The sequence below is a fragment of the Marmota marmota genome, unplaced genomic scaffold (genome assembly GCF_001458135.2).
Source record: "Marmota marmota marmota unplaced genomic scaffold, marMar, whole genome shotgun sequence".
In the NCBI taxonomy this organism is placed as follows: Eukaryota; Metazoa; Chordata; class Mammalia; order Rodentia; family Sciuridae; genus Marmota; species Marmota marmota.
The window spans coordinates 6482594-6509309 of record NW_026000240.1 but is presented as its reverse complement, the minus strand read 5'-3'; the positions used below and the strand labels follow the sequence as shown (position 1 = coordinate 6509309).

The 26716-nt window shown below is 33.6% G+C and overlaps 1 protein-coding gene across 3 annotated transcripts in view; it reads right to left on the bottom strand.

Annotated features, from left to right (window-relative positions):
• Nucleotides 1-254: 254 nt before the first annotated feature.
• The window catches only part of Iqcb1 (IQ motif containing B1), a 52360-nt gene continuing 25898 nt past the window's right edge, over nucleotides 255-26716 (bottom strand). For all 3 annotated transcript variants that reach the window (XM_015486878.2, XM_015486877.2, XM_048794445.1), the window contains 8 exons: nucleotides 26171-26349; nucleotides 23488-23597; nucleotides 21939-22048; nucleotides 16596-16738; nucleotides 13911-14059; nucleotides 7623-7754; nucleotides 1616-1772; nucleotides 255-841 (listed from right to left, as the gene is read on the bottom strand). In XM_015486878.2, coding sequence (XP_015342364.1) covers nucleotides 612-841; nucleotides 1616-1772; nucleotides 7623-7754; nucleotides 13911-14059; nucleotides 16596-16738; nucleotides 21939-22048; nucleotides 23488-23597; nucleotides 26171-26349 — 1210 coding nt within the window. In that variant the 3' untranslated portion in view covers nucleotides 255-611. The remainder of the gene's footprint in view (nucleotides 842-1615; nucleotides 1773-7622; nucleotides 7755-13910; nucleotides 14060-16595; nucleotides 16739-21938; nucleotides 22049-23487; nucleotides 23598-26170; nucleotides 26350-26716) is intronic.

Genomic DNA, 26716 nt, shown 5'->3' with positions numbered 1-26716 from the left:
AATGCAGTTGTATCTGGAGAAATTTTTTCTGCATAGACTCCAATTCCATGTTTATGTGCATATATAGTTCCTTTTAGAAGTAAGAAAATGGAAAATGAGTACAACCATTACTTTATAGAAGAGTGAAATGTCTTTCAATTGATCACTTATTTTCCTTACCTTTTAATAAAGGCCAAGAACATACATCTGGTGATGATGATGATAAAAACAATAATTCTAAATAACAACATAAAACCTGAAATAATCCTGACAAGTTTTTCAGAACAACTGTTGAACATATTTATTTAGAAAAAAAACCCATTTAATTGTAAAAGAGCAGAAACAAAAGACATTTCACATTTTAATCAACAATATAATGCCATACTGAGTTTAGTTTCACAATGAAAGCCACACAAATACTATGTGGGACCACAGACAGGGGTGTAGAAAAAAGAAAAAGAGAATTGAAAAAGAGGTAGATGATAACTGTTTGCTTACTGTCTGTAAGTCTTGTTGGGAGAGAAACCTCTGGAAAATCACATTAGGATAGCTCTAGTCTAACAGCATATGCCAGAGGCAAAAGTAATATAATTTCCTGAAATATAAAATGTGTCAATTTTCATGGTAACTCCCTAGGGCGGTTTGGTTCCACCAATGAATAATGTTCCTAATTCTATACTAAGCTCATCCTTTGGAACATCAATCTCATCACCTGGTTCTTCTCCAAGCTTTTTCCACCAGGGTGCTTGTATGTGTTTCAGTGTAGTGAGATGGGCCTGCTTGGCCTTGGCTGCCACAGGCCTGGATCTACTTAGGAATAGCTCAGGTTCCTTCCCTTCTGCCTCCTTCAGACTTGGTGCCTCTGTAGTAAACAGAAAATAAACAGGTCAGTGGAAGCATCCTATGCCAAACAAGTAGGAACTTGAAACTACAGAGCTGGAACTCGGCTACAACACAGGAATTCTGAATCTGTTACTTTGGATGGTATATTAGTATCCAACAGCTGCTGCTATAGCGGGTAGAAACACTCACAGTCATTAAACACAGAAACTTTTGTGAAAGCACTTCATTATAAAATGATAAAATAACCAGGCCTAGTGGCGCATGCCTGTAATTTCAGCAGCTTGGAAGACTGAGGCAGGAGGATCTTGAGTTCAAAGCTAGCCTCAGCAAAAGCAAGGTACTAAGCAACTCAGTGAGACACTATCTCTAAATAAAATACAAAAAATGGCTGGGGATGTGGCTCAGTGGTTTAGTGTCCCTGAGTTCAATCTCCAGGACCAAAACATAAGTAAAATTAAAAAGAATGATAAAATTATTATCATCATCTTCAAAAATGACTAAAAGCTTCTGGGATTACATAGAATCTGGCTAGTAGGGTTCAGTATATTTGAAATTTATAACTTTGTCTGGGCTGACATATATGAATGTTAGTAAGGCTGAGAGAAGTCCACAAGAAGGAAGTTATAGAAGCTGCATCATTTGAAATCATTGTGTGCTGACAGGATCTAGAAATTTCCTGGGGATGGGAGTTTGATTAAAAGACCATTAACAATGGTTTTCTTGTGAAGATTTTGGATGCCACATTTCTTGCATAGGCTATTTCTTTTATGAAACAAAAATGGAAGGCACATACTCATTAACTGTTCAATATTGGTGCTGATCTGAGCCATAAGAGCTTCTCTGTGCTGCTGAGCTCTTTCTTCCAGGGTCCTACCCATAAAGTAGTGCTGTAGTTGTTCTTGAGCCTGGGCATGGAGCTCCCTGCTGGCCACACCTGATATCTGAGAACCCTGGAAAAACAAGAGAGAAAAACTTGTCACAAGAAGGACATTTAACTGTGTTTTGCTCAGTGACTAAGAGTTCTAGAATACTTAGCTGTATGTATCTCATGAATGACTCCTGTTACTTTACTTGTGTAAGTACTAATGATTTCAAAACAGACTTAGATAAAAATGCAGGTGGGAAAATTTCTTTTTGGTGTAATACCATGTATCACTTCTGCAGACAATGTGGTATTATGGGTGAAGAGATAAGATTGAGAGATCGTAGTGAAATTTATGAAGGGTTTGGTAAAGACACTGTCTGAGGACAATTCTTTTAGTTCTGGACCCCATTTGAAATACAATCTTACTTCTGACTCATTCCTACTCCCAAACTTAGATATCTAAGTTAAAATGTTATAACTGCTTCTGGTTTCACAGAATGAGCGACACAAATCAGCTATAAGGTCATATTCCTTTGGTTAGTCAGCTAATTTAAGGGAAACTTAAATGATTAGTTTGGATAAGGAGGAAATAATCTTAGCTTTAGAGCTGATAAAGTTTCTGACGCCATAGCTTTTTCACCACAGCTTTCTCTGTAAGCCTGTTCTAGTCAATACCTTACTTTTCAGCCACAGAATCTTACGCAAATAAAAGTATGGCCAAAGCAGCACTTTGTTTTAAAAGACAGGGGGAGTATGCACCAGAATTAGTCATCCCTCCAAATCAACTACAAATTTGATTTAACCAACTACAATAATGAAGTATTAGGAAAACATGACATTTTTAGTGAGGAAATTTTTTTTTGATCATCTATTTCCTGAATAATATAGCATAACAACAATTTATTTAGCATTTACATTGTATTAGGTAATATAAACAGTCTAGAGATGATTTAAAGTATATAGAAGATGTGTATAGTTTACATGGGAAAAATACTATGCCAATTAAGCATCTGAGAATTTTGATATCCATGAGGGTCCTACAAGCAATACCCTCACAGATACATATAGGTTATGAGCAGGTGTGGAGGGGTAGGTAGGTAGATATCAAAAACCTAAATGTAAGAGCTAAAACTGTAAAACTTGGAAAAAATATAAGGGAAGCATCACAATATAGGTTTTGGCAATGATTTCTTGCACCAAACGTCTAGGCAACAACAATTAAAAAACAGGACTTCATTAAAATGCAGAACTTTTGTATATCAGGACACTATTGACAAAGTAAAAGGGTGGCTCACAGAATGGCATAAAATAATTGCAAATCATATATCTGATAACTTAAAAATGGGCAGACGTTTCTGTAAAGATATACAAATAGTCAATAAACACATGAAAAGATACTCAAAATCATTAGTCATTAAAGAAATGCAAATCTAAATCATAATGAGATAAAACTTCACACCTATTATCTGTTATAAAAACAGAGCAAATGCTGGCAAGATTGAGGAGAGACTGGAACCCTATGTACTATCGTACTATCGTTTAATGTATAAACAAAAAGTCTTATAAACATACCATGGAATACTATTCAGACTTATAAGCTATAACATGAATTAACCTTGAAGATATTATACAAAGTGAAATACATCAGGCACAGATGGATACATTATGAAGCCAGTCCTATGTGGTACTTACAGGAGAGTAGTCAAACTCATAGAGAGAAAATGGTTTTAAATGATGGTTCAGAAGCTGGGTGGAGAGGGAAGGGAGTTCATGTTTAATGGATACAGTTTGAGTTCAGTTATCTAAGATGAAAACCATTTTGAAGATGAATAGTGACGATGATTATACAACAATATAAATGTTCTTAAAGACTTTATATTAAGATATGATTAAAATTGTGTTTTGCAGATTTTTACATTTAAAACAAATTTTAAAAATTTAAAAATATAGAATAATGAGGCTATGCATCAAATTTACTAAATTAGAATTTGGGGAGTGGTGCATGTGGCTTGAGTATGTAATTTTTATAAAGCTAATTAAATTTGTAAATTATTAAAACTGTTAAAAGCAAATCAGTCTACTCTATAGAGCTCAAGAACCTATGATATATTTGGTGGAAAGGAAAAATGCTTCTCTCTCCTTTCATTCTCTCTCTGCTCACAGAGAAGAAGCGTCAGTTGTGCTTCTGTACCTCTCTGCAATTAGGTTCTGTTATCTGGCTAAAGAAGGAGTTGTTAATACGATTGACCAGAACCTAAGAGATTGGTCATATTTTTAAATTTCCCCCGCCCTCAGTACTGGGGGTTAAACCCAAAGCCTCACACATGCTCTACCACTTAGCTATATTCCCAGACCTTCTTAAAATTGTATTTTGATAGCGTCTTACTTAGTTATCTAGGCTGACCTTGAACTTATAATCCTCCTGTCTCTGCCTCCTGAATAGCTGGGAATACAGGCATGAACCGCTGTGTCTGGCTCATTGGTCATATTTTATTAATAGCCAGTCTGATTATGCTTTAAAAGCTCAGAACCCTTAATCCCAACTTAAAAAAAAAAAGAAAAAAACAGCATTTAGGTCACATTTTTTTTTAAAAAAAATATGCAGCTTTACTGCAGTAAAAATGACATATAATCACTAGCAAATACTGAAAGGGTACAATTTATTAAGCGTTGACAGATGTTATGTATATGAAGCCATCACCATGATGATAATAAATATTTATCACCACTAAATTTCCTTGATATTCCCTTACCCACACCCTTCCCATCTTCCCATATCACACAACCATGGACTTACTTTCTGTTAACTGTAGTTTATATTTTTAAAATTTATATAAGTGGAAATCACATAGCATGCATTTTAACTTGTCTGGCCTCTTTCACTTTTTAAAATTGTTTTAATGACTAATGACGCATCGTTTGTTACCTGTGTATTTTCTTTGGATGAAATTTCTGTTTGAATTTTGTCTAATTTAGAAAATTGGTCATATACTTTCTTATTGTTGAGTTTTTTTTTTAAAGGGAGTATCTTGCTCCAAACATTTATTTTATTTGTTTTTATGTGGTTTTGAGGATTAAACCCAGTGCCTCTACTACTGAGCTACAACCCTAGCCCTTATTGTTGAGTTCTGAAAGTTCTTTCACTATTCTGGATTAAAGGACCTTTTTTATATTCTGGATATGCTTGGCAAAAATGTTCTCCAAATCTGTCCTCTTTTTTAATTCTCTTAAGTGTCTTCTGAAGAGCAGAAGTTTTAAGTTTTTACATACTCAATTTATCATTTTTTTTTTTCCTTTTTGCTTCTGGTATTGTATTTAAGAAATCTCTGCCTAACTTAAGGTCACAATTTTTCTCCAAGAAATTTTATAGTTTTATGTTCTGCATTCAAGTTTTTTATTCATTTTGAGTTAAATTTTGTAAATGATATGATGTGTGGATCCAAGTTCAATTTTTTAAGATATATAATTGCTTCAGTGTCTCTACTGCATTAACTTTGGAAGAATGAAAAAGTAAAGAAACAACTGGCTATATATATGAGTTTATTTCTAGATTAGATTCTCTAACTTCTAGTTCCTGGAGACTATGATTTAATTTTCTGCTTCTATCAAGTTAACTATTCTAACTCAGATAAATGAAACGTTCCTTTTGTGTCTGGATTATTTCACTTAGCATTTCTTAAAGGTTCATTCATGTTGGTGTCATGTAGTTTGAAACTGTCATTAGGTACATAAACATTTAGAAATTTTAAATTTTCTCTTCATTAAAAATAGCCCTACACCATTATACTTTGCTATATCTTTTTATATTTTCATATTTAAAATATGTTTCTATACTCAGGCTTTACTTTTTAATTTAATCTGAAAATACTTGTGTTTTAATTGGTGGACCATTTACATTTATTGTAATATGGTCATTATTAAGTCTATCATTTTGATATTTTTTATTTGTCCCATCACTTTCTTTAATGCTTCCTTTTTTTCTGCCCCCTAATAAAGTATGTTTTATTTATTTATTTATTTTTTGGGTGCTAGGGATTGGACCCAGGGCCTTCTGCATGCAAAGCAAGCACTCCACCAACTGAGCTATATCCCTAGCCTTTATGATTCATTTTAATTTCCTTTATAGGCTAATTAGCTTAACTCTTTTGCTGTTTAATTTTAGTGGTTGATTTAGTTTTCTTTTTGGTGGTGCTGGGGATTAAACTCAGGGTCTTTTGCATGTGAGGCAAGCACTCTACCAACTGAGCTATAGATTGATTTAGGATTCAGAGTACACCTCTTTAATTTCTCAATCACCTTTGAGTGATGCATACAACTTTATATATATAAAAGCCTTTCACCCTTATATATCTATTTCTCCCCTCCTTGATTTTATGCATTTTTATTTTTAGACCTTATAGATACTACTAAAAATTACCATAATTTTTGTTCAAAACAAAGGTCTTATCATAGGGTTATTAGGTTTGTTTTCACCCTTTCAAAGAGGTCTGAACAGAATTATGTAAAAAAAAAATCCTTGGGCCAACAAAAAATGTTATTTGGTATATAAAATATTCGTTGCTCCCATCCTACAAGTCCTTCTTCTTCAGCTTCCTGTAAAAAGGGCTATGACACCAATATTTACCTGAAGCAAAACCACATGTATATCAACCAAAAAAAAAAAAAAAAAAAAGCCAGCAAACTAAAGCTAATATCCTTTGAAAATAAATTTTACTGAAGCATAACCACACCTATTGATTTATGTATATTCTTTGGCTGCTTTAATGCTACTACAGCAGAGATAAATGGCTACCATACAGGCTAAATGGCCTGAAAATATTTGCCATGTGGTACACATTATAAGAGTCAGTTATTTTTTATTAAAAATTTATATAATAAATATTAAAGCCTCTATAAGCAGGAGGCCTTAGTTATATCACTGGACTGAACCCTGCTATCTAAATTAGTTTTTATCATTTCTATGTTCCAGTGGTTATCAAATTCATACTTAGTCACTAACACATTTGTACTCTGCTTCCTATTTGTATATATATTTTTGAGGGGCTGGGAGCTTCAGAAGAATGAAAGGGTAAATGACAGAAATACTTAAATATCACATCAAACCTCTAACATTAGTTACCTAGAATCTTTAGGTTTTAGAAGTATATGTTTATGTGTGTGGGAAGGAGGAGTGAGAAAGGCAAGGAGGGAGGGAGGGAGACTAGTTGACTATTCTAGTGAACTAAAACACAATGATATCATAATCAACAAAATTAATGTGAACGGTGCCAAGAGATACTATGAGTGGTTGGTTCAGATGAGAGAAATAAGAATTCTGATTGATTGAAATGTATAAATTGTCAATTTTCTCTGTAAAATTCAAGAAGCATATTAGTATGAGAGAAAGAGAGAAGAGAATGGTAGAAGCAAATAACACTTGATTTGCAGTACTGTGTTCACTGAAAGTCAAAGATATGGATCTTTCTGTTGGGGAAAAAAGTGTTAGCAGTATTATAATAATAAAATCATAAAAGGTAGATAGTTAAATGCTGTATCTTATCAGCTCCTTAAGGTTCATTAACAGTCTAGCAAATTTTTCATGTTTGTTTGAGCACATATATATAGGAATGAATACTGACAGCTACGTATACTATTATTATTTTGGAAGATGCAACATAGCTAAAGTTTTATTGTAGTATTGTAAAAAAAATGACATAGTCTTGTTAGTATGATAAAAGATATAACTGATTTGAAGCAAAGTACATTTTGCCACTAAGTATACCTCTATGGCCATATCACTATAAATAATGTCTACAAATCCATTAACACTATGGTAAAGTCAATGAATCATCTTATATCAACAATAATGTTCAGAATCATAAAACCCTGCTTTACTGGTAGATACCATGCAATGGAATAGTGTAATATGGATATTATGGCATAGAAGCCTACATACTGAATGTCTTCTGATATAATCATCCACTTGTTGCTTCAGTTCAACTCTGCGTGCATCAGTGAGTTCCTGGAGTCTTTGCCAAGGAGCAAGTTGTTTCTTTCTCTTACGGCACTTTGCTAGGAATTTAAGGACCTGAGGAGAAAAAAACGTTTGTTATTTTTCTTTTTTTTTTCTCCCCTAATAGTATCTTCTCCCTACATTGTAGAGTAATAACATCAATGTAACAATGGTAACTCTAAGTGTGTATGAGGAGGGGGACAGGACTATGACCGAGTAAGGAAGGACAGTGACTTTTTAATTCTACAGATGCTCATGACATGTGAGGGGTTATGTCCTAAAAAAAAAACAAAACAAAACAAAACAAAAAAAACACTGTTTAAGTTGAAAATACTATAAGTAAAAAATGCATTAACCTACCTAACACCATAGTTTGATTTCTACTGAATGCATATCACTTTTGCACTACTGTAAGGCAAAGACCATTTATATTCTGTAGTGCTCTCAAAGTTTTGTAAGGGTGTATTCAGATATCATTTTTGTAGTAAGCAATGGAGATAAAAAAGTAAATAAATATTGATTTAGTCTCAATTCTAATTCCTCATTAACTATATGATTCTGAGCAAGTGACATGAGCTCTATGAAAGGTTCTATGTCTATAGAAAACAGGAACCCTGATTCTACATGTCCTACAGGATTGTAAACATCAAAGAAATAATATAGAAGAAAACATTTGGTAATTGAGAAAATATTATAGAATTGTAAGGTATGAGGCTGGGGACAAAAGCATTGTCTGAATGTCTTTTCTCATGTCCTTCAGAATGGACTCCTGGTAAAATAAGTAATCTTGTAATAGAACTGGAGATATACTTTAGTGGTATAGTGTTTGCCCAGCATGCATGAGGTCTTGTGTTGAATCTCCATCACCACAAAACAATGGAAAACAAATCTTGTAACAGGCATGATTTGAGACAAAATCATTCTTCCCACTTTTCTTTACTCTTTTCTTTGTTGTTTTTATTTTCATCAAAGTTACAAGTTCACACTCTTTAAAGAAGTAGTTATCTAGTCTGTTTCCAGTTTTGTTTTGTTTTTTTTTGTAAACCAAAGGGCACTTTGCACTGAACTACACCTCCATCTTTTTTTATTTAGTTTGTTTTATTTCAAGACAAGATCTCATTAACTTCCCAGGCTGACCTCGAACTTGTGGTCCTCCTGTCTCAGCCTCCTGAGTCACTAGATTATAGGTGTGCACCACCGCGCCCTGCTGCTATCAGGTTTGATATCGCCTGAAAGCTAAAAATGGTTTTTTATGTTTTATGGTTAAAAAAATTCAAAAGGAAAAGAATCTTTCGTGACATGTAATACTTTGTGCAATTCAAAATTCAATGTCTGCAAATAAAGTTGTATTGGAACACAGTTACACTCATTTGTTTACTATTGTCTGTGGCTGCCTTTGTACTACAACTGTTGAGTTTAGTAGCTACAAAGACGTGCAGTCCAGTAAAGCCTAAAATATTTCCCTATCTGGCTCTTTCCAAAGAAAGTTTGTTGGTGTAATTCTATTGTTTAAAGTGTCAGTGTTATAGTAATAATTATCCGAACAACCATTCTCTGCCCTACCCTGTTCTCAATCCCAAAGGAAATAACTTTTATCAGGTTTTTCTTTTGATAGTGAGCTCCATCTACTTTTCTGTTTTATTTTTTCAGAATGTAAAATACGGATTTAAATTCCTTTTACTGTTTATATTCCCACATACTTTCCATATCCCATCCATCCAACATTATTATGTCAAAATTTTAGTTAAATCAATGTTAAATATTTACACATTATTACTACATAAAAGCTATTCACTTTTGAAGCATACATTATGATTATTTTTCCTTTCTTGAACATTTACTCTGGGATTAAAATTTCTCTTTTGTTTTTGTGCTTCATTTTCTACATAGTTACTACCAGTTATGTGAACTCTGCCCTAATTGTCAAGACATTACAACACATCAGGCATTCTGCCAAATACATTTTCTTGGACATACTTTCTGACTTGACTCTGTCTATTCTTGGGGCATAGCTGTTATCCTGTCGTCCCCATTCACCACTGGCTACTCCTTTCACTGTTCCTTTGCATTTCTTGGATTCCACACTGTCTTCTCTCTTGGATTACTCCTTTGTTTCAGAGATTTTGTGATGCTTATAAATGTCTTTGGGAAGGCAGGGGCAGTACTATGTGCCTGTAATTGCAACTGCTTGAGAGGCTGATGTGGCAGGATCACCAGTTTGGGGCCAGTCTAAGTAATTTAGCAAGACCCATCTCAAAAAATAAAATAAAACTAAATTAAAAAGTCTTTGACCTGCCCTTAATTGGTGTTTGGTTAAGTATGTGCTACTGAGAACTCCATTTGATCCTAGTATATTTCTGGGTAATGTAAAATAAATGTAGGTGTGTTTCTGTCATTGTCTTAGATATTTAGTTGGTCCTTTTAATCTAAAGGTCATAATATTCAGTTTGTAAAATCTTAACTTATTTGATTTCCTCTCCTGTTTTTTCTGCTCTTGACTGTAAATTTCTGGGTGTTGAACATCTTGGACTGATAATCTTTTTGTGTCACTTTCTAAGATGTTTCCTTAACTTCCCCCTTAGGTCTTTATGATTTTCAATATTTCTATCAAATTTTATTTCTATTTTTCCCTTTTATACAACATCCTGAATTGGTTTCATGAATTTTTAATTCCCACTATTAAAAGGTGTTTATGTACGCTTTCCTTTACATCAGTCCTAAACCATCTCCAACTGGAATTATCTTCTTTTATCTGAAGAAATAATATGTAAAGATAAATTTTATTTTAGAATTTCTGCAATGTCTCCTTCTACCAAATAGCATTACTCAGTTTGTTTTGGTCATGGCTTTTCCTCAGCTGTTCTAAGACACTTATCTTTTCAGCTGATATTTAAGGGTGGGCCATAAGGAGCTATTTTGAAATTCTGAGCAGCTGGGTAGGGATTATCTACTGTATACTCCAATATAGGGTTAATGAACCATATTGTTTCATTGGGGCACTTCAGTGTGAACATACTTATGACTTTTCTCTTGGGCTGTTCATATTTCCCAGAGAAAATGATTCCAATATACTGTCTATAGGATATAAGCCTGACTGACAGCACTCTGAGAGCTGAGAAGAAAAAATGAATGGAGGTCATAACATTAAGTATATAAAACTGTTATTAGTATGATACTAGATCCTTTACTGTTCTTGTGCACCCTGCCAACCCTAATGAGGACCCTTTCCTTTCCCTCTATTCTTCCTTTTCCTTGACTTTTCTTTTTTGCCTCTTTCTGTCTTCCACCCCATGCTTTTGATACCACCCTGGGCTTACGATGCAATGTTGGGAAGTTCTCTGTTTCTAGATCAGAAAAGCTTCCTTGACTGTTATCTCTTATTTCTTTTCTTTAATGTTTGTCTTTTCAATACTCTAACATTTTGTTTATTGTTTAACTGCCACTGGTTTGTTTCACTAAGTCCTTTTGTGGTTTGTCAGTGACATACATGTATAATAATGTTATAATACTTTTCTGCTACAAGCACGTAGCAATTGATTGGCCATCATTCTGGCTCTAGGGAGCAGGACACATCCCCTTTCTCAGCTTCTTAATTTCAATAGATGAAAGCAAGAGAAGAGCATCCTAGAACATTCAAGAGGAAAAGGCAGCTAACTCTTCAAACTTAATTCTAGCACTGTAGTCCTACTGAGAGTTACAACTTGTCTATGTGAGTAAGGCTGTGGAATTTGAAACTGGCCAATTTTCATAGTGTTTCATCAATTTTTACTACTAGATAAGCAATGTCTCTTGTTTTTGTATAATGTAAGGGAAGAAGAAAATGATGATAACAGTCTGGCCTTTCTTTTCCTGCCAAGGACACTAATAATAACCCATCTACTGAAGGACAAGTTGATTGAAAGGATAAACTTATTCCCTTCTATTACTTTCAAGGAAGCTAATGAATTATCTCCCTTTCTTACTTGCCAAGGTCAATAGTGGTACAAAAAGAAATATAATGTAAGTCACATATATAATTTTTTTAGTGACATTAAAAAAGTATAAATAGGTGAGATAATATTTTATGTATAGTAAATCTTATAAAAATTATAAAAACATACATAAAATATTAGCATTTCAACATGTAATCAGCATTAAAAAAGGATTAATGAGATATTTTACACTCTTCCTATCAAGTCTTTAAAATATCTGCTGAGGTTCGAGCCTCAGCACCACATAAAAATAAATAAAATATCTGCTGTATTTTACACTTACAGTATACTTCAATTTGGTCTAGTTACATGTCCAGCCATGTGTGCTTAATAGCTACTATAGTGGATAATACAGATCTTAGAAATGAAGCTTTAAAAATATAGCAAAATGTATCCTTTACTGACCATTGTCCTAATATTCTCTACTACTTTTTCTTCTCTCTGTACTTTGCCATTTTCTTTCTCTTTTCCTCCTTTGAAAATAATTTTAGTGTTAGGGATGTATCTCAGTGGTAAAGTGTCCGCCTAGGAAAGGGTCTATTCTCAGCATCTCTCTCTCTCTCACACACACACACAAACAAAACAAAACAAAAAAAACCAATCTTCTTATTTCCTTTTCCAGTACGCTAGCTTTGTTTTGACTTCAGTGTTATTTTGGTAGTGAGATACAAAGACTATAGACATGATTTTGACCCATCCCTTTTTGTTCTTATTAAACAGAGACTAATTCCTTTTGGTTGGGCAGACATGAGGCAAATGTCAGATGCCATGGAAAGTATGAAAACCAAAATGACTTGACCTTCCTAGATTTCAGATACACTCCCATGATGACCACTGCTCTCTAGGGAATGATTAACAAACTGGTGTTATCTCAGAGGGCCTCTTTATGAAGTTCTGGGCTCCACATTCCCTTGAATGTGTATCTGTTTTCTTAAATTTGTCAGTGTTTCTGAAAACAAAACAAAACAGAACAAAAAATAAAGTACTGGGGTCACCTAAATCAGGCAAGATAGTAAGTCAACCTCATAAAAGCCCAGCTAATTCTCTGGCAGGGAAGACTTTAAAAAGGAGGTAGCCCTTAGGTAAAAGTTTTAAAGACTAAAAGGTTCTTCTAAATGTCTCCAACCTTGCTATCTATGGGTAAATCCTGAGACATTTTTGTTTAGCATGGAGTAAATATCAGGAGTGTGTGTAATTTAGTGATAGTGTAGGAGGATATATTATATTTATAACCTGAGATTCCCCAAAAGAGCCTGTAGAAGGAGGAGAAAAGTATTTCTTCCTACTTCCCTAGAACTCATTCTACTGTGCTTTTGGATAGTTTTAAAATATCTCCATTTTTTTTTTTTTAGTTGTAGATGGACACAATACCTTTATGTATTTATTTTTCTATGGGGCTGAGGATTGAACCCAGTGCCTCATGCATGTGAGGCAAGTGCTCTGCCACTGAGCTACAACCCCAGCCCTCCATAAAATATTAATCCACAGAGAATGTTCAATATCTGTCATAGTGAAAAACTGAAAATTGATCTTAAAATTCAATAATAAAGGATTGTTAAACTAAATGTTTTAAGACCTGAAAACCTAATATGAAGTTCAATTCTGTATAAGAGAACAAGTGGATATTAGAAAAACTGATTATTAAATGAAAAAAAGAAAAAAAAAAAACAGCTTATGTTATGCTTTTCCAAGGAAAGGAAACATTCTGCTCTAGAAAATTTTCAGAAAAAATTATTATTTAAAAACATCATTCTACAATTGAAGGTAGAATTATAATTATACTTAATATGTCATCAATAATAATTATACCTAATATGTCATCTGTATATTTAAATGAATCACATCTGATAATAATGCACTTGCATAGGACTTTTCAACTTACAGAATAAAACTGACCTATGTAAGAACTGAGTGGAAAAGGTAAGATAAAAATATCCATTCATACAACACACACATTCTGAGAGCTGACAACGATAAATAAGACAGCTCCTTATCTTCAAGGAACTTGTAGTCCAAGAAAGAAAGAAAATATGTTAATCAGAAAACATGGCAGTATGGTATGGTTCTAAGGAAGCATTACGGACTGAATGGCTAAATGAGTTTGGCCAGAGGCAAAGAGGTTCTTATTTTATAAAGGAAGAAATAGGTTCAGGAAAGCTAAGTGACTTGATGAAGTTTTTACAGCAGGTCAATAGAAGTGTCAGGTGTGAACACATTTTTGCCATCTTATTCAGAGCTGCTTTTACTACATCAGACTCACTGCTCTTTGAAGTGTGACAGCTGCTTTATACTCCGTAAGAGATGGCCTCTGTTGGTAAAATTTTTTCCTTTCCCTGTACCCTCTCCAGTATTTCTGGATAATTAGTGCTGACTTCTCTTCCATTTCCCGATTGTATTTCTCCAACTGACCTAAAAAGATGACAGACGCTATTACAACATACTTACTACTATGTTTTTTTAAGTTCTGGAATCAGGACAATGATAATAATAACAATCTTACTCTTTTAAGAATATTGTTCACTAATTTCCCCATTCTATTATTTTACATAGTTTTTAAAATGTAGAAACAAAAACTTTCTCAGCTTATGCACCTTCTTTAGAGAAAGGACACGTAATATTTTTGTGGCAGGATAATGAAAAAAGGGCTGAAAATTTAATAGAACATTAAAAGAAATAATCATGAGTACATGGTTAGGAAATCACTTGGTACTACCAGATGGAAAAGGCAAAATATGTTTATGACTGGTTATCTGCTTTACTTTGTGTTCATCCAAATTTTCAGTTGGTTTACACAGATTACTTTTTTTTTTTACTTTCTGGGAGTTAGCATACAGCCCAGGGCTCATAGTAGTAAAGTGACAAAAAACAAAACAAAACAAAACAAAAATCAGTAGAAGGTAGTGCCAGTGGTAATAAAAAGGGAGTATATTTGGCTGGGTGCAAGGTCGCATGCATGAAATCCAAGCAGCTAGGGAAGCTAAGGCAGGACGATCCTGAGTTAAGCCAGCCTCACCAATAATGAGGCACTAAGCAACTCAGTGAGACCCTGTCTCTAAACAAAATAAAAAAATAGGGCTGGGGATGTGGCTCAGTGGCCAACTGCCCCTGAGTTCAATCCCAGTACCAAAAAAAAAAAAAAGGGAGTATATCTTAGATAGAGTATTAAAAATGATAGGATTTAATGACTCATAAGACGTAGAGGTAAGAAAGGGAAGGAACTCTAGGATGTCTCAGATTGGAAATGAAGGAGATTGTTGGTACCATCACCTGAATTTGGAGAAGCAAGGAAAAGGAAATCTGGGAGGCAAAACGATGACACTAGTTTTTGGGATGCCTATGGATAAACATGAAAAGCTATCCAACAGGCAGCTTGCTACAAAACTATGTTATCTCAAGTAGTAGACATTAGACTTAAGTGCTTACCTAGATTAAAATAACATAAAAATTAAAAATTAGGTCCTTGAAAGCATTAGACACATTTCAAATACTCAACATCACCTCTGGCCACGGGCTTCTGTTTTAGATGATGCAGACATATATCCTTTTATTTATTTAACACATTGTACTGGACAGTACTGCTTTAGAACTTAGGACAGAGGGTGAGGATGGAAACCAAACATGTGTGCCAAGCATTCTGTGTGCCAAGTATTCAACTGATAGTTGAAGCTATAGTTATGGATGGACATACCAGGCAGAGTAAAAGAGGATAAGTGAGAAAGGCTAGAACTCTGGACACTATCTACATTTAAGGGAAAAGAAGAGAAATAAGGTGATAGTGAAGAGTCCTGGGAATGAATAATAAAAAAGGAAAAATTAGAAAAAAACAATCTTGTACCCATCAGCCCTCCCAGAACACACTTACACTAATTCCAGCTTAGTCTCTCACAGATGGCAAGACGATATCACAAGGTTTGTACTAGGGAATAAGTAAAGTTCTAATGGCACAATGTAGCAATATTCTAACTTCTTACTCACGTTCAACAAGTTTACATCTTTAACAGCTATCTTTAAATATAAATTTTTATGTTTTGCAAATTTATCTGAAAGATAAGAAAAATAGGTGGGGATACTGCTCATCATCAATTGGAAGAAAAATGCAACTTTTTTTGACTCAAGAAATTTAGTAAGGTTTAGGTGAAAAAAACACAGCAAAGGTATAAATACCAAAAAAAAAAAAAAAAAAAGAAAAGAAAAAAGAAATCATATGCCACATTTTTTAATCCATTCACCCACTGAAGGGCACCTAGGTTGGCTCCACAGCTTAGTTATTGTGAAATGTGCTGCTATAAACATTGATGTGGCTGTGTCCCTGTAGTATGCTGTTTTTTAAGTCTTTTGGGTATCGACCAAGAAGAGGGATAGCTAGGTCAAATGGTGATTCCATTCCCAGATTTCCAAGGAATCTCCATACTGCTTTCCATATTGTGCACCAATTTGCAGTCCCAAATGTGGCATTTATACACAATGAAATTTTACTCAGCAATAAAAGAGAACAAAATCAATGGCATTTGCAGGTAAACGGATGGCTTTGGAGGAGATAATGCTAAGTGAAGTTAGCCAATCTCCAAAAAATAAATGCCGAATGTTTTCTCTGATATAAGGAGGTTGACTCATAGTGGGGTAGGGAGGGGAAGCATGGGAAGAATAGATGAATTCTAAATAGGGCAGAGGGGTGGGAGGGGTAGGGAGGGGGCAGAGGATTAGAAAGGATGGTGGAATGTGATAGACATAATTATCCAAAGTACATGTATGAAGACAAGAATTGGTGTCAACATATTTTATATACAACCAGATATATGAAAAATTGTGCTATATACATGTAATAAGAATTGTAATGCATTCCACTGTCATTTATTTAAAAAAAATAAAAAAAGAAATCATCAGTTAGCTAATTAAAAGAGACTCTAAACATTCTTAGTTTTTTGAAGTTGATAATGCCACTCACCCGGATGAACTATTTCAAGCATACTCAGCCGTAATTCTCGAGAAAGTCTCATGGCTCTCTGTCTTTGAAGCTGCAATTGTAATCTAAGATGTTCTTCTTCCTTCTGCCTATTGAGTTTCAGCTGTGTCTTTGTTCGTTTAGATCTGTGATGGAAACAGTAAGTGCCTTACACACAATTTCATAAATTATATGTCCACTCAAGAAAGGTATGAAATGCTTAATGTCATAAGTAATCAAATAAATGCAGACAAAAAAAGTTTCTTAGGAAAAATTTGTAGTGTTGGTAGGGTATGATGAATTATACTGTCATGTGCTTCTGCTGTACTTTTCTGGAGAAATATTTGGATACATTCATCAAAAGAAATATTCAAAGAAATATTTGAAATACATATCAAAAGTCTTAAAAATGTTTACCAACAAATTCCATTTCTAATAATTTTCTTAAGGAAATAATCAAATATGTAAATGTGTTCAAAGATGTGCTAACATAGTATCACAACAGTAACAAGATGAAAATAAATGATATATGCCACAACAGAGACTGGATAAAGAAATACTGGTTCATACATCTAATGGGATTCTATGAACTATGAAAAAAATAGAATTTTAAAAGTATATTTATTGACATGTAATGCAGTATCAGGTAAAAATTAAATCAGATATACAAGAATGTGATACAAATTGTGCTAAAAATTTATATGTAGTTACATAAAAGACTAAATGATACAAACCATTAAAATTTCAATAGCAATTTTTACTACATGGTGTGATTATGGCCGATTTTTTCCTTAGGTTTACCTATTTCTCAATTACTTGACTACTAAATATTATTTTATAACTAGTTATAAATTTTTCGTGTGTTAAAAACATCTTATTTATTATTTTTATATTATTTGCTTTTATTTATCAACTTTCTCCTTAGCCTTTCCAACCCAATTTTTTTTTTTGGGGGGGGGTAGCGGGGATTGAACTCAGAGGTAATCAACCATTGAGCTCCATCCCAGCCCTATTTTGTATTTTATTTAGAGACAGGGTCTCACTGAGTTGCTTAACTTGTTGCTTTTGCTGAGGCTGGGCTTTGAACTCACAATCCTCCTGCCTCAGCCCCAAGCTACTAGGATTACAGGTATGCACCACTGCACCCTGCCCAACCCAGTTTTTGTTGCTTCTTACCTTCATCACTATGAAAGAAGACCATGAATATTAGTTTGTAGTAAATATACTCAAAATGCTTTCAGATACCCATAGAAAAAGAAAGCCAGGAGGATACAGCAGAAAGGAAAACAGAATACACTATTTATTTTACTTCTATAGAATTAATCTGTATGTCTCCTTCCAGAGCATGTTTTCTCTTAGATCCTTTTCCTAGAATTAAACTGCTAACTCTAGTATCTTGGCTTCAGTTTTGCAGTTTTAAGCTAGAATTCAAAATGGTGTAGTTAAATGCGGCTTTCTCTTGAAAAAGAAAAACAATCAATTAGCATTTTAGTAACAACTGTAACTTTTAAAAGAAATCTTTTTTAAGTAAAGAAGGAAAACTCAAAAAAAAATGTTTTTTACTGTGGTTGTTTTCTCACAACTTTGAAACTTCCATCAATAATAACTTAAGTTTTCTCTAGCCTTCTACTTAGGTCAGAGTTAAGAGTTTGTTTCAAAACTTTTTCTTATTCCTGTGTGACAAAAGGAGAAGGGGTTTTAGAGAGAATAATGGGCTAGTTGGATAGGTGTGAAGTATCTCTTTTTACAGGTAAATTGGAGATCAAGTAGGTGAGGGACTCTCCCTTCCCAAAGAGCAGTTGATAAGAAACCTGTCCTAAAGACACTCCCTCACCCCAATTTCTGAGTGGTACAGCATGTAGATTATGGCATTTTGACCTTTACCCACTTATGGAGGATGAAAGAGAGCAGGCCCTAATTAGTGTCCTTTCAGACCGATTTAAAAAAACACCTACCTGTTTCTAACTTCTAATTGGTTATAGATAGTAATATCTAATATGGTGTTATCAATATTTAAAACACTAATAATGTAAGAAACATGGTAGTCATTAAAACAACTTGCTAACATATTTAATTTGTCAGAAACTGGGTTTGGGAAATAGTTCAGACATGCAGGCTATGAAATATGGTTAAAATGAAAAGACCATGGAGCATGAAAATGGAAGTAAAATACAAACCAGGAAGGGAGTAGAAAAGAGGGATTCAGTGATCATAATGCCAACCATAAATTGTAAATATATGTGCTTCTTTGATTCATGAGTTTTAATATCATGTTTGAAAACATTTATCAGGAACTGATGTGATTTTGAATGTTCCTTTCACCATTTAGTTACATTCTAGTTATTTTGCTATGAGTTTTTATAATCTCTTAAAAATTTAAAAAGATCATTCATCCAACAGACATTTTTGCAAGAACGAGTAAGTATCTGACCACTGGCATGCAGTTTTGCACTTTTAAAAAGTGTTTGCTGCCTGCTCAGTATTATGCCTCAGACTAACAGAGGCACCAATCAAAGGGAAATCAAACAAATGTAACTAAAATACCTAAACATCAGCATCAAGATAAAGGTAGATAAATAATAAAGTTTTCCTAAGATAATAGAGCAGCTGTTAGCTGTTTCAGAAAATCTTGCTGAGAAAAAGGATGCTTAATAGAAAATAAAGTTTTTGACCATGAAAACAATTAAATAAAAATGAGCTTCCTATGAAAGTGCTTTAGCAAGAATGTGGCTATAAGTAAATGTCTCTTGCTGAATCTAAAAAACCCTGATCAATTTGGACACATCTATAGTTTCAGTAGTTTCTCTCCCCCAGATAAGCATGGGAGGGAGAAATTATGAAGCTAATGACCTAAAAATGATGAGGCAGAAACCTCAGCTGCAAAGGAAATGAGAGACATTTGCATAAACTGTAACAATTTATAAAAGAGGAAAGGTGCTAAAGTCTGGAGTACATTTGAAATAAAAAATGTAAATAAAACCTAAGCGCTAAAACTGAACTTCTGTGTATTCCAGAATCTCAAATTCAAAATACTGAACATGAAATGAACACATAATGTGAAATAAATCATTACTGCCTTCAGTTTATCTTTTTAAATAATCACACTGGTCTGGTTTTGTTACAGAAAGAAAGCAATGGGATTTCTATTTTAAAATAGTGGAATCTTAATCAGATTCCATAAATATACTTCTAAGTGGACAAAATCTGTAATCCTGTAATGCTATTTTTGGTGCTGGGTCTGAATGCATGACTTCATAAATGCTAAATACACATTCTATCACTGGGCTACACCCCAGCCACCCAAGATTCTTCTAAATATTATAAAAGAGGACAGACAGCTGAGGATGATTACAGGTAGAATTCATAAGTAGTTAACTACTCTGACTTCACCACAGAAGACAATAACAAGAGCATCTCAGATTCTTGAGTCGAAGAATATATATTTTGGTACTCAAATATTTAGTATTTCTCAAATTTATTTGACCACAAAAATGCTATTTTCCCCCATTTTTTTAAAAAAAGAGACAGCTTGTAGGATAGGCAAAATTAATGTTTTATTTGCTGCCAACAATTTGAAGGAATATTAGAAGGATAATACCTGCCTCTCATGAGTCTATTTATTTGATGTGTCTGTCTAGATTTGTAAATCTTCAAGGGCAGAAAATCTGCCATATGCATTTTTTCCTCCTACCATTTTCTAAGTGCCAGGTAGTATGCTGAAAGACTTTATATTATCTCAGTCTTGTGAGCTGCTATAATTTGGACCTGAAATGTCCTCTAAAGGCTCATATGTTGAAGGTTTGGTTCCCAACGCAGCAGTGTTCAGATGTGGGTCTTAGGAAGGTGACTGAATCATTAGGATTCTAACCTCATCAATAGATTAATCCATTGATAAACTATGAACCAAAATAAACCTTTCCTCCTTTTAAATTGATTTATCTCAGGTATTTTGTCACAGTGACAGAAAGTTGACTAACGCATGAGGTAATAGATGATTATCCCAATTTAATAGATTGAAAATTTGAGGCTGAGAGAGGTAAGGCAATATGCACAAGATCACTTAGCCAAAATATGGCTGAAGTGGGTACAAAATCAAGTCTATTAAATTCTCTATCTCTCTAGATAGATATAGATAATATATTTCCATCAATGCATCTTCTAGCATGTAGGCACTTAATTCATGTTTTAAAAATTAATGTTTTATTTGCTACCAACAATATTCATGCCCAATGATATTTATAACTTATCTTTAAGTCTTTCCTGAAGAAAACTATCATCAAAGAAGAGGACATCCATTAAGAGACACAGCCAGAGTAACTTTAATGACCTCAATTTTGTGGCAATATAGCATTTTGAACCCCATAGCTATTTTTAAATGTTTTTTAATAACTGAGAAATGCAGGTGCATTTATTAAACAGTTAAGAGTTTCAGTTTTCTTTAAAAAGTTTACTTCTGTAATATGCTAGTTTCATTTTAGTGAGCTAAAACCTGACTTTAAGTTAGGCTACATGGAAAATAATTTCTGAGATGGCTTTCCTTTATCATAAGTGACCTAAAAGCCAAATCCTTTTTTGTTCTTTTTGTAACCTCTAAGAATCTAGATGAATTAGTCATAACAAAAGTGGACCACATTTTCAGTATTTCATTTTCAGTCCACTTGAAATACAGATAAATGATAAACTGTCAGATCTTAAGGATCATATCCATCCATGCCATTTACTCAGAAAAACTGGGTTAACACATTTAATTATTACATATTCATACCTGTTTTATCATAATTAGATAAAAATACTAACAAGAACTGTTGGCTTTAAGGATTTAATATAAATATCATTGGCTCCTTCTGTATGCTTGGCCCATAAACAATCTTACTAAGTAGATAGGCCTATATATTTGACACACCAGAATCTTCTTATGTTATGCCCTTTGCTTTGAAATTGCATTTGGTTACTGGAGAGTTGAAATTCAGTAACATATGCAATAGAATGAAAGCAAGGAAAAAAAGGACACATATTATAAAGAAATTGAAAAAAAAAAAATCCAAAGCAACACCACCACCACTAAAATCCCTTTAAGTTTTCATTCAAATGTATTTTTATTTATTTATTTATTTTTTGTGGTGCTGGGGATTGAGCCCAGGGCATTGTGCATGTGAGACAAGCACCCTACCAACTGAGCTATATCCCCAGCCCCTCAAATGTACTCCTAATAAGGCCCTGAGATCATCACTCAGAGATAGGAATTTCATAAGAATTCCTGAAAAACAAACAAACAAACAAACAAAAACCCCCTCAAAACCTGATGTGGTAGCATCTATAAACAAGACTAACACTAAACGTCTTTACCTGAAACTCCTTTGCAGAGCAATCACAGCAGATGGAAGCTTCTTTATTCTCTTTCTAGTCTGGAAACCCTTCCAATAAGCTTGAATCAAGCAAGCTGCTTGATGTAGTTTCTGAAATTATATGCCAGAAATAATTTACAGATATCTCAAGGAAAGTTTTTTAAAAATGTATACTTCTTAAAATATCAGGCCAGGGCAAGAATTAATCCCCTTCTCTAACAATGGGTAGAAGACAACACTAAATCCATAGGCCCAGGACAAGGAAGGCCTAAGAACACTATACCTTACCTCCAAAAGGAAGTTTGTTAGGCTCAGTCAGGCATTATCTAGAACATATTCCAGATGTAATCTAGTTAGCTCCAAATTCTGTTTAATCTCACTTTCTTTTCAAAGACCTCATAGTAATGCCTAACCTTTCATAGTCTTTTTTGAGTTACCTTGTCATTATTTTTATTTAATAGGCAATCAACCTGGTTGATTGGTTCTGACTATAAGCTCTGTTGATCTTTTGTGGTGGTTGTTCAAATATCTGCATAGTTCTGAAGCTTTTGGTAGACTGTTTTGTATCTGTCAAACACATACACAGTTTTATGATTAGTTTAAGACATGTGAAGGTTCACACAAAGAAGCAGGAAATTCCTTTCTTCTGTTCTCTTCCTTTCAGGTTCACCCCTTCATCCTCCTGCCTATCTTGACTCTGTATTTTTAAATGTATTACCTTTTTGGCTCAGGATTTTAAATATATAGTGCACGTATTGACTTTTAAATTAAAAAATAGTTTTTATTGTTTTATATTTAAGTCTATTTTCCATACTTATTTTAAATCTTCACCTGGAAATGACTTTCCTATTGGAATGAGGTATTTGGAGCCACCATTTCAAGTATACTAAAGGAAGTATGATAAAATAATATATACTAAAATAATCAATAATTTGCTACCTCAAACTTCTAATTTTTTAAACTTTTACTTTTTAGTTTTAGGTGGACACAATATCTTTATTTTATGTTTATGAAGTGCTGAGGATCGAACCCAGTGCATCATGCCTGAGGTGAGCATGAGGTGAGCGCTCTGCCACTGAGCCACAACCCCAGCCCAAACTTCTAATTTTTATTAATATAATTTTTCATGTAGAGGCAAAAAGCATTATTATTATTTCTCAAAGACTAAAAAGGTTAGCCTTCCATAACTATATAGTTTGGCATAATTAGATATTTTTAAGAAAAAAGCAAAGAAAAAGTTTAAATAGCTTATGCATAAAAGATGATGAATATCAGAGATAGGAATTTCATAAGAATTCCTGAAAAACAAACAAACAAACAAACAAACAAAAAACCCCCTCAAAACCTGATGTGGTAGCATCTATAAACAAGACTAAAATTATATTTATGGGTAGGCCAAATGGAAAAGACACTCTTAAAGATATTTCTATTTTCCAGGGAAGCATTTTGCTTAAAGTATTAAGAAAAAGAAAGTGAGACACATTTAAGGAAAACTGTAACTCAACAGTTTCAGTTAGCAAATATCCCCAATTATTCTTATAATTTAATACCTGGTCTTCTACTTCCTGATATATCTGAGGGCTTAAAAGGCTAATGAGCTGTGTAAGTTCTTCACTAAATTCTGTCCCAGTTTCCTGTTTATTTAGTAGATTTCTGAGTCCTGAAATAGAATAACAAAAGATATATTAACAATAAATTGATTTTATTATATAATCAGTATTACTTGTTTTTTGTAGTACTGGGGGGGGGGCACTTTTCCCTTGAGCTAATACTTGCCTCCTACCCCCTTTTTTTAAATTTTGAGAAAGGATCTCACTAAGTTGATGAAGCTGGCCTAGAACTTGAAATCATCTTGTCTCAGCCTCTGAGTTGTTGGGATTACAGGCATGGACTACCATGCCTGGATAATTAGTATTAATTTGAAGTTAAAAAGTCTGGTTTAGAAATGAATGAATACAACAAGGTTAATCACATGATTTTTTTTTTTTTCTTTTCCTCAAAGACTCAAGGTTGAGGTGTTCAGGATATTCGTCTGTCCTGATAATTCTTGTTGCCCACTTGTGAGATCTGATACAAAAATATGTCCACATAGCTAGGCATGGTGGCATATGCTTATAATCCCAGTGACTTGGAAGGCCAAGGCAGGACAATCACAGTTCGAGGCCAACCTCAGCAACTCAGGAAGACCCTCTTTGAAAATTAAAAGATAATACGCTGGGGAGGTATCTTGGGTTGTCCTTGGGTTCGATCTAAAAAATTAATAAAGTTGTCTAGACAATCTCTTTAAATAAAGAACAACAGAATCAGTGCAGTTAGTCAAATAATAGAGAGAAACTTGTTTGAAAATAAGACACCTTAAACCAAAATATTTTTAAAAAATTTTTTTAAGTTGTAGATGAACACAATACCTTTCTTTAAATTTATTTTATGTGCTGAGGATTGAACCCAGGGCCTCACACATGCTAGGCAAGGCTCTACCACTGAGCTACAACCACAGCAAAACCAAAACAATTTTAAAAACCAAAACATTTTTAAAGATCATTATTAAGAATACCTACTCAGTATATGCCTACCTTGTAGAAATATTTAAGTAGGTTACAATGAGTCATTATTAATTAAGGAAAGTTATTATTAAATAAATAAAAAACCCACTAACATCTAATATTGGGACAAGTCAACAGATTCCTGAACAAACACAGAAGTGCTGTAACATTAAGCTACTGCATTTTCATTCCCAAATAATAGAGTATTAACAAAAAGTAAAAATAACAGAGCATGTTGGAATGATGTGTTATTCAATATAAATAAAGTAAATAAAGTGGCTTCTTCTGAGTATACAATTACAAAGCCATGGTATAAATATTCCCCTGCCTTACAGTCTCTTTAAAATCAAACTTCTCAGCAATATTGATAATTATATAATATCAAGAAAAAAACTGAATAAATTCTGCTGTTGAAATATCAGTCAAAAATAAACCCTTTATAATGAACTCTGCTGGACTTTCACATTTATGTAGGAATCTAATTGCAGAATTGGGAAATGTACATCTGACACAATTCAACTAGAGTTCTATTAATAGTACCTTCTCTTCCTCTCTATTCCTACAATTCATAAAATAATTAAAATGTTCACAGCAATGATTAATGCAAGGTATATTGCTAAAGTGTCTTCCAAATCATAAAGAATGATTAAAATGCCATTTTAGTTGTTTAGTTATTAAGTGCATCACATAGTCCAGTGAGTTTTGTGACTCTTGTCCTGGTTCTCGCTATGCGTGCATATATTACTTCTAGGCCTCAGGGTCCATGACCCTTAAAAGTGATGAGGGCCTTGGAGTATCTCTGATTATCTACAACACTGGAAAGGATCTGGGGTGTTTGGCTTCTGTTTTGGTTTGGACTAGTGGGAAGTCATATGGGATAATCCTATATTAAATATATTTAATAAAATAGAAACCCATTTCCTAATTATGTTGAATAAAAAAGATGTATCATAATTAATTCATGGCTCTGGTCAGCAAAGAAATAAAAGCTAACAGACAACTTTGCTCGTAACTGGAAAAAGTACATGATCTGTGTGATCTTAGATAAATTAGTTTTCCCATGCTTTCTATTGTATATCTATAAAATGAGGATAGACGTATCCCAAAGGGTCATTATAAATATTAAAAATCTTAATGCATGTAGAACAGTGTCTTATACATAGTAAATGCTCAAGTCAATGAAAGCTATTATGTGAGAATGGTATACACTGAGTCCTTTGAGCCTCAAAGGAGGGGTCTTTTTACACACATGTGATTGATATTCAAGGCAAGGCAGATTTTGTTGTTTCTGAAGAAAGGTAGTGAAGTACTTAAAGAGTAATTAATTAATTAACTGATATAAATGCCAAAAGGGTTATCAACCTCTCCAGCATAGTTCTATTTTTTTCTAATAAAGCTAGCTGTGATAAAATCACTGATTTCTTTGGTCATTATTTTATTATACTACATGGTATATTCAACACAGAACCTTTTCGTTAGAGAGGGAGTAAATAGTTTTTGAACCTCATTTATGAACTATCACATGCCACTGTTGAGACATTGATAGCTTGATTATATAGACATTTTTCTCTGTTATAATCAAATTTTATCTGCATAATTCAATAAATTTATAAGAAGTTTGTGTTTCATATACCATGAGTAAACATTCTTTTTTGAGAATCCCAAGAAAAGAAAAGTATGAATGTACTACCTTTGTAGCAGGCACTTAGTCTCAGTAAAATCAAAATTTCCTGATGGGATTCAGCCAACAACAGTAGAAGCTTTGTAGAAGTACTTCTTATGACTGGACTAGGAGTTGATAAAATCTTGAAAATAACTTCATCTAAAATAGAATGCAGGGTTTTTCCTTCTATTCTGAGTAAATCACCACTAATAGAAGAAAAAAATTAAAAACATCACTATTAATTGATACATAGTTATTATTATAAATTTAAAATAAAATATGCAGTTATTTATTTTTATTTTATTTTATTTTATTTTATTTTATTTTTTAATTTTTTATTGTGGGTTGTTCAAAACATTACAAATTTCTTGACATATCATATTCCACACTTTGATTCAAGTGGGTTATGAACTCCCACCTTCACCCCATACACAGATTGCAGAATCACATCAGTTACACATCCATTGATTTACATATTGCCATACTAGTGTCTGTTGTGCTCCGCTGCCTTTCCCATCCTCCCCCCTCCCCCCTCCCCACCTCTCCCCTCCCCTCCCCTCCTCTCTCTCTACC